This window comes from Molothrus ater, chromosome 9 (genome assembly GCF_012460135.2).
Source record: "Molothrus ater isolate BHLD 08-10-18 breed brown headed cowbird chromosome 9, BPBGC_Mater_1.1, whole genome shotgun sequence".
Lineage (NCBI taxonomy): Eukaryota > Metazoa > Chordata > Aves > Passeriformes > Icteridae > Molothrus > Molothrus ater.
In genome coordinates this window covers 14153831-14169079 of record NC_050486.2, presented here as the reverse complement: position 1 = coordinate 14169079, position 15249 = coordinate 14153831, and the positions used below count along the sequence as shown (strand labels likewise).

The window sequence follows — 15249 nt, the reverse complement described above, 5'->3', positions numbered from 1 at the left end:
AGAGGGGAAGTTCACACAGTGTCCAGGATACAGCTGTCCTGTGACACAGACTAGAATCACTGTCTTGGGATGCCAGGCTAGTAGCTCATAGTACTAGCTAATACCTAGCCTGACTGAGAACACTACAAACTTTCCAGGTAATTTTATAATCTCACTACTACAGTGCTGTCTTCAATAAAAAAATTACATTAAAATCTTAATTCGAGAAAACTAATTTCTTTAATAAAATATTCTTAAATCCTCTTGAGATAATGCAGATTTGTAAATGCTTTCTTGGATCAGCATAGCAATACATTAAGATAAGATTGGGTAAGTAAATAGAGAACCAAAAAATCCACAAATTTAGAGAAAAATTAAGAACAAAAAGAAGAAAAGAGGAACATAGAGAATAACAAAGATAGTAATCTTTTTAATAAGGAACATTAATAGAACTTTTAGACATACCATCTTGTGGAGAACAAACGGTGCTGCATAAAGAGATTCAGAAAGAAGAACACAACTCCTTGAAGAGCCATGGCAACCAGGTTCTTTCCAACAAAGTCCCACTGAAAGGGATCAGAAATATGCTCCTCACCTTTGGAGGAAGAGCACCAGAAAGGAATGTGAAATACTGCTGAAAAACCCCACTACTCCTCAGAACAAAAAGCAAAATTATAGTGAATTACTGTACTTTATTTGCTCATGATCAGGCAAAAGTTTTAATTTTCTAGTCTTATAAAAAGTCTTAACAAAAGTTCAGCTGCTGCATGGGAGTAAAAATAATCTCTCTGAATACACACTAATTTGAATATCATTACACAAAACTTGCATAAATTATGTGAAAAGACACACATTTGCTGAATTAAAACAGATGAGTTCTGTTGTAGGACTATTCTTTTAATAAGTTGTCTGATATCAAAGAAAAACATATCCCAAGAGAATGCATTTGAAGAACAACAGTCACTTTAAACATTAGCTGAGGTATTCAAATGAAATGAAAAAATAAATCCTCCTGTAGTGATTTAGGGTCTTCCAATCAAAGGATAAAAAGACACCAGAGTCTGATACTGAACAAATGGATTCATTTCCAATGCAGACTACTGGTTGGGCCACAGAGTTCTGGCAGCACTATCAGAAGCTGTGATTCCTTCAGAGAAGGTGAACTTTCATACTTCTCATCCATCTGATGAAGGAAAAGGTGAAAAATCTACTACTTTTCTGAGTTAATCCTTCCAAACATCTCATCCAAGGTCAGGACATGTGACACTGCCACAACTTTTTCTTATTGGCTTTACTTACCAAACCTTGCATATACTTCAGTCACAGCTTGGTTCATGGCCAAGTCAATGAGTCCACGGCCCAAACAAAAATGTGGGAGGACAAGCAGTACATTTTTCAATGTTTTATTAAACTTCAGCAAAGACTGTAAGAAACAGAAACAACATAAGCTGTTTAAACCAGACCTGTTTAAGAGCATATAGCAATATAATTGAAAAGTTCTTTGTCATGTCAGAGAAACTGGATGTTCTGTTTTCTTAAAAGAGAGAAAACAGACTGTTTAAAATAATAAATTCAACTAATATCTCTAATATTTGCCTGTTATGGTATTTGGTTGATTTCTCCCAGTCCTTAACTCATGAAGCATTCATTACATTTCTCTCCCCTGTCCAGCTGTGGAGAGGAGTGAGACAGGCTTTGGAGTTGCCTGGCATCCAGCAAAATTACAAAACATTACTTACCGGATTATTTTCAAATAATTCCAGGATAAATGTAATGGCACTGCTGTTGATTCCCACAAAGAGATTAATACAAGACAATGCAACATAAGCAGTGCTGGGGATACTGAAGAAAGAAGAAGCAGGGTACATCATGGGAATTACTGCCCATCTGCATACCAGAAACAGAAAAAAACTATGATAAATCCCCAGTATTCTCATGTGAGTTGGCCTAAAGAAAACACAAAGTTAGGCTTTCTTCCCATCCCAAGTATAACAAAATGGTGTAACCAACTCCCAACCCACCACAGTATTTTCTCCCTGGTTACCACATAAGATTTTTTTCTGCTTAGTCATTTTTTGCTATTAAAATGCAGGGTGTAAGACACTGCTGAAATTGAGAAAACTTAATGCTAGCAAGGTTGCTATCACCCCAGGTATCTTTGCACATTTAAGTGAATTGTGCACCAAGAAGAAACAAAGAAATGTTGAATGCTGAAAGACTGTGAATGCAGCAAATGAACAACCACTAAATTCCTACACAAAGTACAAGGAAGAAATCAGCAAACTGAACAAATATATTTTCCTGTACAGGTCACATCTGATGCTTAAAAATGCAAGGCAGGCAGTGACAAAAGAATCTCTTTTGCAGCATGTAGCCAGACAGAGTATGTAAATATCCCATAGAAGAATCTAGTTTTAACCTGTCTTGGATCCACCCAGTTCTATTCTTCAAAGCTGGGTTCCACTAAGTCCCGAGCTCAGCAACATGAAATCATTTCCATGTGAAAATACAGGGTCCACCTGCAGCAATAACCTTGAGCACTCACCCATAGAGGAGCAGCAAGGCAACGAGCACAGGGAGATTGGTTGGGGAGGTGTATGCTTTCTTCTTGAATCCAGCAAATATAGCCACAACCATCCCAGCACTCAGTGAATAATTCACCTGCCACAGCACAGGGGGAAGACCAATGTGTGAGTCCTGAGAAGGGCTGCAAACATATCCAGATCCTACACATCATTCCAAAAGGAATTTATATTGAGGAACATCAGAATTTGAGTTAGACTAGTCACACTGAATTTTTTGGATCAACAGGTCCCTGGAAATGCAGGGCCTTAGTACTAAACATATTCCTAAGACATCCTTTATCAGACTGATCATCAAAAATATAACATATATTGTTGTTTCTTAGATTATGATTTGTGAATCCATTATTTCATAGTCTGGCTGCCAGGCTTCCCCAAAAAAGTGGCCATGCAAGGGAAGTACAGTTTCTAGTGATGCAAACAAAGGCTGTGTAAGGATGGCAGAGCTAGTCACTTGAGCCACATTCCTGAGAAGAGGCCAAAGTGAGTATGCTTGCCCACTGCTCCCTTCCTCTGTTCTGTACTAGCAGCACTACTCTACTGCAATGCATGGAATTCCCCATGCAGAATGGAAGGCAGCATTTCCCTGAACTGCTAACACCACCTCATGCCTTTGCATTATGCTGTCAAGGGCAATGGCCAAGCAGAATTCCTGTCAAGGGAGCTGCTGTGAACAGCAGGGAACAAGAACTTGGACCTGCTTCTTTCCCTCATTTACTAAAATAATGCTTTGTTTTATCTTCTCCTGGGAGAACACCTTCCAAATCCTGAAGAGTTCTGGGCTTTTCAATTATTGATTTTCTTTTAAATTTTTTCAATTCCATGTTCATGCCTTTCTTACTGCATAATTCCTTGGCCACTTTGTTGCTTGTGAAGGCATGGCCAGAGAACCAGCCCTTGTTGTGCCAAAGAATTTTCTCTTTTATGAAAAAGTGGCTGGAGGGAAGCTGAGCCCTGTCTAAGTCTGCACCTATGGTATAAACATTTTTGGAATCACACTGACTATGATACAGTGACCTAAATGAATATGTCATTTTAGACACACTAGATTATTTAGTTAGGCCTCTAGATACTGTTCCAGCAGGCTGTTAATCTTTCCCACTTAGGTTTCTTGAACATCTTAAAATATGTTTTGGGTCTTCTAGAGGACAGGAGTGACCAGGCAATGAGGCTTTTCCCTGCTGTAGTAAGTTGTACTTCATTATATATATTCAATTGTAAGGGCTAGAAATCTTAGGACTATAAAAAATACAGCTTCATTAGGTGACTGAGTTGTGCACCTGAATTAATTTCTACATCTGTAATTAGTTCAGAGGCCAGATCCTTAGCATGGTCTCTGAAAAACACTTCAAAGAAATGAAGTGTTTGCAATGCTTAGAATCACCTTCACTTGATTCACTGATTTGCCCTCAGCTCATGTACACCCAGGGTAATCAGAGGCTGTCAGTCAGACCAGCAGTTACTTACTATGTCCCACATGAAGTTAGTTAGCCAGTAGGTAACAGGGCTCACACCACTGACAAACTGGAGATGTTTGGCTTTTGTTACACGTTCTTGGATCAGGTATAGAACAAAACTAGCTGGTATAAAGGACATGGCAAAAATCACACAGATGGCAACAACAGCATCCACTGAAGTGGTCAGTCTACAACAGAGCACAAGAAGGGAGTGTGAGCAAGGGAATGGATGCAATGCAACACTATATTAGCATTTGGGGACTCTGGAGGGTGCTTTAAGATCTAGAAGTAGCAAGGCTGTTTTTTAAGTAGAAGACTTCTGCAGTTTCAAAAAGTGCTAGTGTATTTTTCCAAGATGTTTTGAGGACTGTAGCTAACAAATATGGCACCACTCCCTGATCTTTTACTTGCTTTATATATCTCAGTTTGATAGCCTTTCCTGTGTGGGACATCTCAAACTAGACATTTAGGCACAATAGCCAAAGTGCTCTGGAAGCAGAGAAAAGAGAAACTTAAAAAGGCAAGTTGGAGACAGTGAGATGAAGCACAGATTTTGCCTTTGTACTATAATGCAAAGTTTTCGGTTTCATTGAATTATGAACTTAATAGGAGAGTGGAAAATCTTGTCTTTTTAGGGATGTCTTTTTCAAGAAATTATGACTTTCAGATTTGGGAATACACCAACCCTACTACATGCCATTGAAAAATCTACCTGCATGCTGTCCTGGGCACCAAGAGAGTGGGCTGTTAACTACTTGACCTATAGTCAATTATGGACAAGTTCTCATTCCATTTTTTATTACATGTTTTATTTCAGAAGTAAATGTATTGGATTTGGAGCATGAACAAAAATTTCAGAATCTTCATGCTTAGGAATCAATCAAAACATGCAATAATGTATATCCAATGGTCATAGCTCCTGTGTGGGATGGGAATGAAATCTCATGTGAATGTAACAAGACATGAATAGATTCTTGCTTAGAATAAAAATTCAGGGAAGGGCCCCCCATTCTGTCAATTGAACTTTCTCCTCAGAGTGTGAGCATGCTGGAAGTTGCAAGTTGCCAGGAGAGGGGGGGTAAAAGCCAGAAGCAGAGCACAAGCAGACTTACACAGTGACTTCAGAGAGCTGCTCCTTGGTGAGGTTCAGAGGATGGTTTATAGCAGTGATCCCATGTTCCTCAGGGTCTTGGCCAGTCCTCAGGTTAGCTCTGAGGATTGCATTATTGGCTACATTGAGGAAACTAACCATAGCATGCCAGCCTTTATTGTTAAACCACACCTAAAAGAGCCAGAAATCACAGATTAATTTGTCAGTTACTGTCTTCACTGAGCTACAGGAGAAAATTTGGCTGCCTTTTGTCTGCTTTGGTGGGCATTGTTAGCAAGGGTGAATCCAGCATCAGGAATACATAGTTCCTAGGCATAGTCCTGCAGGAGGAGCTCACATACTATGCTTTTAAAAGCATTGGACAACTACTGTCAGGGGATTTTACAGAAGCACATTTTAAGATTTAGTGTACTACTCAAAGTATTTAGGACAGCAAGCAGTACTACGAACATGATTTTAAAGAATCTCACATATGAAATATTATGAATAAGAATTACCTACAGTATGGGATATAGCATTAATACCATTTCTAAAGTATAGCATTTCAACTCTTCTTGCATCTGGGAATGCCACCAGCAATATTCTCATAATTTGAAGTCTATGTCAAGAAAGACTGAGATAGCAGACTAATTCCAGCAAATACCTTAATATTATCTTCTGTTTCCATGTATTTAAGGAAATTAGGGATTTCTTTAGCAGCAGCCAGTGAAGCTTGTCCCTAAAACAAAATGAAAAAGCTAAATGCTGCAGTAACCATGCTTTAATAAGGGGACAAAAACCAACCAAACAAAATTAAAAGTCTTGCTTACTCCTGTCACATTCATCATTCGGCCAAGATCGCTTAAAAAATTGACAATTTGATCTCCAGAAACATGAAGGACTGGAAGCCTTCCTCCTATAGAGATTCCTCCATATCTAGTATAGAGAAACATATAATCAATAATTCATACTACATACCCATAACTGTATGTTAATGGAAAAAAAACCCACTTTAAAAAGACCCCCACATAATGAAAGTTTAATTTCTTTACATAAAATATTTAATGTATAACAATTTCTACTCTTTTTTTAACAATTTGTATTAGGTCTTTTTAGGCTTACAAATAATAGAAGCTCTGTAAGTTTCTGAGAGGCTGATGCCAGGATCCTAAGAAAATTATTTAGAGAGAAAATTTGGAGAAAACAAAACAGTGATTTCTACAAAACAAAATCTTTACATCAAGGTAATTGCTATATAATGGTTTAGACAGCATGGAGGACTAAGGACAGCTGAGGACTAAGACCTCAGCTGAAATTTCAGATGTTCTGAGAGGAGCAGATATTCACCAATGCCAGTACCAGCCAGTACATAATGATAAATACTACTGCACAAGAGGAACTGAAGTCTAATCCCATAGAAAGCAATGCTTGCACATGAAGAAGACATTCTGTGAAGACATTCTGTCCACCTGCTAGCTTTGAAGAGAAATCCTACTACTGGTGAAAAATGAAATAAGTATGTGCTTCAGGCTAACCAGTTTCTTTCAAAGCTTAGTAACTGCAGAGTAGATATCACACACCTGGGGTTATCTGCTGTCTCTACCTAAAGAAGAGAACGAGTGGAATCTGGTTTTTAACTTCTGCTCATGTACAGAGCAGGCAGTTGTGGTTGTTACTCCTGTATTTGATAGGCTGGTGTCTAGGTTTCATCCCAATCAGGTCCTTTCTTTGGAGGGTTTATATTTTTTCTATGGCACTAAAAGAGCTGTGTCACAGCAGCAGCAGAGTATACTGTATTATTGTGTCGAACCTTTTCACCGCATGGTGCCCATTGGTTTGACTCCTGTAGGTAATAAAGCTCTGATAGCTCCATTGTGAGCCTCTTGCCTTCATCTCCTGCAGGGAGTTCAAACTAATATAATCTCTAGTCTTTATAAGACCCTTCCTGAACCCCAGCCTATTTCCCACTGAAGCCATGTCTTTATTTTACAATTTCTGCCACAATTCCCCTTGTCCGTTTACAGAAACATTGTGAGGCTCCCTGGTTAAACAGAAATATATTGTTCCTTTATTTACTACCTTAATCTGTGAATTGTTTTCTTACCTCTGCTCATTGACCCAGTATTTACTCTTCAAGCTGAAATAGACAAAGAGAATCCCCTCTCAATGCACAGAACCAAAGTCAATGATATATTAGGCTTAATTAAAAATTAAAATTGAATTCCTATACTTTGCAGACCTCCAGTCTGCTGGTTATTACTTTGAGTTGTGGTGTTGGCAGGACTTTTGGTATTCCTTGCAGTGTGTTTTTGGCTATTTGTTTTCTGACATGATTCATCTTCAACTCATACAGAGATAAGAAAGATTCCTAAAGTGACACATACTGGGCTATTCTAATCCATAATTAATTGATTTTAAAAGATGCATCCAAAGCAATTATGACACATGCTAAGGGGAAGCAGTCAAAGGCAGTCAGCACATAGCTAATATAAAGGGAATTTCAGGAACTCTACTGGGAACTGAAAAAGTAGCAAGGCCCGAATCAGAGATAACAGGCCATGGGCACTGCACAGCTAACTACCACACATGCCAGCTGAGGAGCTATCAGTAGGATGGATGTATCCCTGTAACACTGTCCTTTGGCTGCTCTTTAGCACTTCTGGGAAGCAAGTGATAATTAACTCAGGCAGATAGTCACATTAGTGTGGCTACAGTTCTTCAGGGAGACAAGGTAATATCTCTGCAAGGCAGCTCACCAGAGCTCTGCAGAGGCACCATTTTTGTCACCATTAACACGGCATTCCATCAGCACCGACACTTAGCTCTGCCTATAAAGGAGTACCTGATTATACAAATAGTTATAATTGAAAATATTTAAGTCCCCTAAAATCAGCCTCTTCTAGTCCTCTATCAGAAATGGTGCTCAAATCTACACAATACTGTGACAAATCAGGTGCTATGTCATTATTAAATAAGAATTTCATCACCAGGTACAAAAAACGAAATATGAAAAAGAAATAGAGATTTATTCCTACCTTCCTTTTATCAAAGTGGGATATGTTTTCACCAGAAAATCTGAAATATTTCTGTGGGTCATATCTTGAAGAATTTCTGTGCTGCGTTGCACTCTCTGGCAAGAAACAAAAACCTAATCAATCACAATGAAGTTCAGAGTGCCTTAAGCTCTTAAGTGTTTGTCAGGAAAAGAGAAAAAGTCGTTTTGGTTCAGAGAAAATGCTCAGGTTCATGGTATCACTGACAGAGAGTAGGTCAGTCACTTGAGGGTCATTTGTAGCCTGAACATCCTTACTTTACTAAGACCTTAGAAGGAATCAAAAAGTTTGTGATGCGTGCAACACAAAACAGTTGCATGTCACTCTGAAACAGGTCTTTGCAATGAAGGTCAGGGCTGCTCAGGGCTTTTTCTTCAATCTGAAAGTAGGAAACTTCAAATCAACTCAGTCAAAAAAAACCAACCAACCCACCAACCAACCAACAGAAGGTTGTTTGCTATGATTTAGCAACTTTAGGTAAAAGTTAATAGCAAAAATTCACCTTCACTAGCACTTTAGATAGCTTGAAGTTTTTTTTTTGTTTTTTTTTTTTAATATGAAAATGATGCCACATGACAGCTTTGTTGAGTATTTTACAAGGATTGCTGTGAAATGCAAGACCTCATACCTCTGAGCTTATTCCAAGGTAGAATATATTTTAAGGGGTTCCTGGGCAGCTTCAGATGACAAAGGTTGCAACCTGAAATCATCTGATAATGACCTAGAAAGTAAGTCTAAGGAACTTTCCAGAAGTTCCTGCATTTGTCCAGAGAGAGTATGACACAGAAGACACATTAGACATCCAGCTGGTTCTAGGTGGGAGGACTGGTAACATCTCCACAGTGCCTTCATTAATTGAGTTATCTATGCTTAAACATAATTCTGTTGACAATTATTTCCACACCTTGCTTTTCCTGGAGACTCAAGTGAACTGTTTCTTTCTGACAAGTTTTACAAAACTATCATATCCTGCAAAATTATCAGGATAATATTATAATAAATACATTTTTTAGAGGACTAGAATTAGCAAGCTACGACTCTGAGAGTGGCTGCAATTCTGTTTAACTTCTTAGAAAAATATTTATTAAATGCAAACACTGAAAAGTTGTAATTTTCCTTTGCTCTTCAAAAGAGCAAGCACATTTTATAAAGGGCACTACTAAGATCATTCATGGATAGGAGAGGAGGGCATGTAGTTTTCTTTTCCTCCATACAGCATCAATGGTTATTAAATTACTCCTCTTCGTGTGCATGGATACAAATATTCATTTTGCTAGCTTAAAACATTTCTGAAAGAAATGGAACTGAAAGACTTGAAAAAAGAATAATTTGGAGTTCACTGAATATTAATTTTCCCATTTCATTGAGAGGACCACAGTCCACTTTTTAAATATTGTGACATTTTTTTCATTCTTTTATTTCCTCTTTCTCCCTCCTGCCTTTCCCTCCTTTGAAGAAAGGCAACCTTCTAAGTAGAATTGTTCTCTGGGACAAAAGAAAATATTTTTTAAAATTATGGGAAGAATCATTCAAATTTTTGTGACTCTCTTCTACATGAAAAGTTTGCAGTTTGAATGAAAAACAGTAATCAACATTAATTTAAATGGGCAAGCTTTTCCTATACCTCTGAAACTGAATTCCGAATTCCAGCAAGTCTTGCTCTCTTGAAAAAGAATATACTCGACTCCTTCCATGTATATTAGTATGGCAAGGTACTTAGACACTGATCCCTTTTCCAGTACTTGCCATGAAACTTTTCTACAAAGATTTATGGCACAAGCACACAACCTGTGGTGGTGGGAGGCCTCCTGCACCTGCAGGGCATTCTGGCAGCATAGTGAGTTTCTTGTGAGTGCTGCACTTGCAGGAAGGTGACGGATTTTCGGGGCTCCACTCTTGGCTCAGCAGGAGGCTGCTTAGGTTAGGATGGACAGCAGGTGTGCTCCAGGCAGTTGGCATGTTATTGCATGGGTAGTTCCTGTGGAGAGGTACAGAGCTTCAAGCTGTGCAGAGATAACAGTCCGCAAGAACTCACAAATCTACAAAACCACAATGCCCATAGCAGATATTCCCCCCTCAGCCCTCATCCTGTGAGTTTTGAATAAGAACAATATTTTAAAGTATTTGGTCCACATGAATAAATATAATCTCCCGCCACATCTCTGCCAAGTTTACTGCCTTCAGTTTGCAGATAGGACAGTGAAGAAACAAGGGGATTGTGTTTGATCCCTTAGTACTGGAAATCTGCAGTGAACATATATTTGTGAAGAAACTATCATTTTCCTTTCTCATGCAGTATCTTTTCCTTTTTTAGAGTTTCCTCTTTGTTTCTGCTATACCAGGTAGAAGAGAGGAACAGGAGAAGAGAGGACAACCAGGAGGATCAAATTGCTGGATATCATGGCTGGGAAAGTGTCAGGAGAACGGGAACAAATATCAAAGCATAGCAAGCCAGTGACAAATGGCTCCAAAGCAGGACTCACAGAGTAAGCAGGTAGGACAACAAAAGCTGCAGCCCTGCTAATGTTGCCCTCACTTCAGAATGAGAACAGTTTCAAATCATAGACATTGTCCTATTGCCACTTCACAATCTGAGTGATTGCTAACAGTTGTTGCTTCCAAACACACCAATGGGAACTGGAAGAACCTGAAGGGACTCATACATGGAAAGGGCCAGGGAAGCTGTAAAGATCTGGGCCTGAGGTTCCTGACATACAGACATAAAGCTGCATGAGCTGGTTTCTAGTCAGTCCCATTGAGCACTGTGAATAATTCTTAATCTAGTGGCAGTGTTATCTTTCTGCTTGTTTGTTACTTTTGGCCCAATACTAGATATAGCCAACAACACATCTGAAGCACCGGCTCTTGTGAAGAGTCAAGCAAGTACATTCTTGTTTCACTACTCAAGTTCCACTAGAAGTATCCTGCTAGGATCTCATTCAAGAGAAAATAGCTAGCAACTTACAAAAGAGGCTGATTCTTCATACAGCGAATTCCAAATCCTGGTTTATTCAAGAAAGCATGAGTAAGGGAGACCATCTGCTCATTGCCAGGACGTTCATTGCTAAGGGAATAAGATAGGACTTTATAAAATATTTTTTCAAACCATTATACTGTAATACACATAGCAACTAGAGGAGGACCACCATATGGCAGTACCAACTGCCCCCCTTCAAATGCTGATCATTCAATTGTTTTATTTATTTATGTAAAACCACGGAATGTTCTGAGATGGTTGAAAGGTTTTGGTTCTTTTCTCCTAATACTAAAGCTGACTTCTGACAAAGTCCAATTGCAGCATTCTTCAAAAAAGGCTTGAATCCTCACTGCTATTCTCTCAGTGCTGTCACAGTCAGTAAGCAGAAGATGAAAAACATATTCTGCATTTTCATTTGCCTGGATCTCCTGTTAGATAGGATATGTAACTTTATAAGTGTTGAGGTCCTGAAATCAGGTAGGAAGAGGAGAATACCGAAGTTAAGAAGATATTTGAAAGACTATTTGTTAGATGTACTAGCAGTTGTATTCTCCAGCTGCACCAATTTCAAGCTATTTTAAATCTGTTGATTCCAGTGAAGTGAATCTTTTCTTACATCACACAGAATGAGAAAAAAGCAGTGAGACAGGGCCCCATGATGTTAAACTCTAGGGAGACATAGCTGTATGTGTGACAGATGTACTTTAAGTGATTCCTCTTACCTGAAGAAAGTAAACTGTTGTCCATAGATCCAAGGGTGTAATGTTAAGGCAGGGTATTCTCCAAATGGAGGAATAATGACTGTAAGTACTAGAGACAGCAACACAAAACTAGCAGGGAGAACAACCTGCAGGGAACAGAAAAACTTCACATTAGGTTATTGTATAAAAATTGTAGAGTGACACTGTACACACCCCATAATACAGGTAAACCAAGGAAGGAAAGCGGGAGCACTCAGATCCATTCTGGTTTAACTCCTGAATATCAACATATTAATATTAATTTCCAGCCCTTTTGCTCAAAATTCTTGTTGTCATAGAACTGCATTACATTAAAAATAAAACACTGGGCTAATAGTGATAGAATCATGAATTTGGTGCAGTTGGTAGACTCCAAGCAGAAAGAAATAAAAGAGGCAAAAGATTTGGAATCATAACTGCACTGTTACCCATTTGCAGCACCTCTATTGTTTTCCATAGGGCCGTCATTGCTGGAAAGACAGTGTTGAGAATGCTGTGGGAAAGAGCCTAGAACAGCACAAGCCAGTCAATACCTGTGCTAGGAAGTCCTTGAGGCTGCGGGAAGTGTGGTGGAAGCGTTTGATGAGCAGTGCTTTGATCTGCTGCTGTACAAGCTGAAAGCCTTTATACTGTCGGGACCCCTTGCCTTCATTTTGATCTCCTGGTTTGCCTACTGGCATTCGAGAAGTGTCACTCGTTTTCAGGGCCCTTTGTTCAGCTGCTTTGTTTTCGGTAGGAGTTTTGGCAAGAGCAGAACCATTTTCTTGAGCATCTCCTAGGTAAAGATGAGAAGCATCAGAGAAGACACTTTATCTTCCATACATGAAGTAGCACAGTCATTTTAATGAGGTCCAGATTTTACCAACCATATGTATCCTATCTCCAGATTGCTTTGATTACAACTGTTGCACCGTGGTTGTATTTAGTGACATCATACAGGTTAATTCTCCTCTTACTCAGCAAGATGAACAGTTTAATCACCTATGTAGTTTATGGACTAATAGTCAGCAAATTACTTTTTATACAACCACTAAAACCATTGACATCTGGGTGCTTGACACTCTACTTTTATTTGCATAGTTAAGAATTTCATCCAATCTAAATAGAAGTCTTTCTGCTGACTTAATCTTTATTTTTCAACTATCATGCCAGGCCCTAAAACCAGATATTTGCTGACAAAATTTATTTTGTCAAGAACACATAAAAGACTGAAAGTTCTGAAACTCCTCTTTATAAAGTGTTCAGTATAAAAAGCAGTCCCAAGAACAGTTAATCAAATATGGATTTGTGGATTTCTACCTGTTTTTTGCATTTCAGGGTCAGCTTCTGCTGTGACCTTTAGGAAAACCTGCCACAGAGAAATACATTTTCTGGTTAGGAAAAGAATAGCTATAATAACCTGACCTTCAGAACACAATACATCATACTTCAATATAAAAGAAGAAAATTTGGATACATTTTTAGTACTTCATATTATTATCAATAATCAGCTCTCTTAAGAAATACCTCAGAAAATAAATGAACAAAAATACAAAAAAAAAAAAAAGGATGCATTTCAGCTAATGAGTCAGGCTCCATGAGGCTACAATGAATTAAGGGTTGGATTCTTTCTCTAGGCCCTTCTCAAAGATTTTCTGAATGTGCCACAGCTTATAGGACTTGATTTTGAAGGAAATTTTAGGAATTAGGAATTAACTGTTTAAGAACAGGAATAGTCTCAGTAAACACTTTGGGTGCTTATGGTGAGGTCAGCAGGTATTTTAATCTGTCTGTTACCTCTTCAAGTGGTGTGTCTGAAACTCCAAAACTGCTGAGTCCCAGGTCATCCAATGTTTCTTCCAGTTCTCTGAAGAGACTGGCATAAGATCGTTGTTTAAAATTTTTATTGGGCAAAAGGTAAATGAGCTCCTGACCAATGCTTTCAATTAATTTTGCTTCTGGGATATGATGGTGGATTACTTCTGCTAGCTCATTTAGATCTCCTGTGAAGTCAAAAGAGTGTTCATAGAATGAATATTTAACCATATTGAGCATGATTTCGAAAGCTGTTGTTTGTACTAAAGAGAACTGCTCTATTACATAACTCACAGATACCTCAGTTAATTCTGCACTAGACTGGGCTATGTTGCTAATTATGCTTTGGAACTTCATAGCAGGAAACTATATCAGGTTTGTTAATAAAGCACAACCAAATCTTCAGGAATATCTACTTAAATTCTTATCTTATGCAGAAAAGCCAAAATTACTTTTTCTTCTGAGAAAGTCTATTTCGTGGCTGTTGATATGCTTCAGTTTTTATTTAAAAATTACACAAAACTCAACACCATGCTTGTAAAGCAAACAAACTTCCATTTCATCATCTGTACTTGAGACCACATATACACACAAAAGGGTCAATGGTAAGCAAAACCACAAAGAACCCTTATTAAATTCATGTTACAATAGAATACAAATGTTAGACACAAGGACCAAAGAAGTGGGCCATTGCAGCATTGATCTTTAAGACAAGATTGCAGCATAACAGGAGACATAGCTATGTGCTGGAATGCTGAACCATCCTGCTTCTTACCATCCAGTTCCAACTCTGGAGCTCCTTCTTCATCCCTGTGCACACAGCTGGAACAGGAGCAGGAGCACTGAGATCCACAGCTACAAAATGACTAGCATGGACAAGCAAGAGAGCAAAACATTAAAGTGCTTCAGATACACTCAAAACAGGATGTAAAGGCTGTCAATATTTGAACAGCTTGAGCCAAAGAAAAGTATGTCATATCCAGAGCATCTTGAATGCACTACACTGAAAATCATCTGAATACTGGATCGAGCAATGCAGAAAACATAAATCCATCGGCACAAAATCAACTCTAAACTGCATACAAGATACCTGGGGAATGCCATCAGCAGGGCTTATGAGTGTTCAGATTGTGTTGCTACTAGGACTGGAAGCACTATGTCAACAGAAAGCACCCAGAACCCTACTTTTCAAGCTGTGAGAGGCTGGTTTAGCTATGGACAAATGTAGACTTTTCTGGTGTCTGAGCTACTTACCAGACTACCTGATATTTAAAATCAGTGTACTGCAAAGGTAAGATTCAGAAAGACCTGTATATGGACAAAAGCAACCTGAGAGCTGGAGTTGTTCAGCCTGGAGAAGAGAAGGCTCCAGAGAGAACTAAAGAGGGCTACAAATGAACTGGATAGGGACTTACAAGCATGTAGCAATAGGACAAGGGGGAATAGCTTTAAACTGAAAAGGGGTAGATTTAGATTAGGTATTAGGAGGAAATTCTATACTGTGAGGGCACTGGAACAGGTTGCCCAGAGATGCTGTGGATGCCCCACCCGGGAAGTGTTCAAGGCTAGGCTGGATG

The 15249-nt window shown here is 38.7% G+C and overlaps 1 protein-coding gene across 1 annotated transcript in view; it reads right to left on the bottom strand.

The window, feature by feature from the left end:
* ABCA4 (ATP binding cassette subfamily A member 4) overlaps positions 1-15249 on the bottom strand; it is a 61163-nt gene that overhangs the window by 5861 nt on the left and 40053 nt on the right. The window contains exons 24-40 of the mRNA XM_036387811.1: positions 14448-14538; positions 13655-13860; positions 13178-13226; positions 12412-12653; positions 11861-11985; positions 11127-11225; positions 9950-10139; positions 8144-8238; positions 7213-7245; positions 5939-6044; positions 5773-5847; positions 5131-5300; positions 4029-4206; positions 2525-2640; positions 1719-1866; positions 1279-1402; positions 445-574 (exon numbers count right to left, since the gene is read on the bottom strand). Of these exons, the coding sequence (XP_036243704.1) occupies positions 445-574; positions 1279-1402; positions 1719-1866; positions 2525-2640; positions 4029-4206; positions 5131-5300; positions 5773-5847; positions 5939-6044; positions 7213-7245; positions 8144-8238; positions 9950-10139; positions 11127-11225; positions 11861-11985; positions 12412-12653; positions 13178-13226; positions 13655-13860; positions 14448-14538 (2177 nt within the window). The remainder of the gene's footprint in view (positions 1-444; positions 575-1278; positions 1403-1718; positions 1867-2524; positions 2641-4028; positions 4207-5130; positions 5301-5772; positions 5848-5938; positions 6045-7212; positions 7246-8143; positions 8239-9949; positions 10140-11126; positions 11226-11860; positions 11986-12411; positions 12654-13177; positions 13227-13654; positions 13861-14447; positions 14539-15249) is intronic.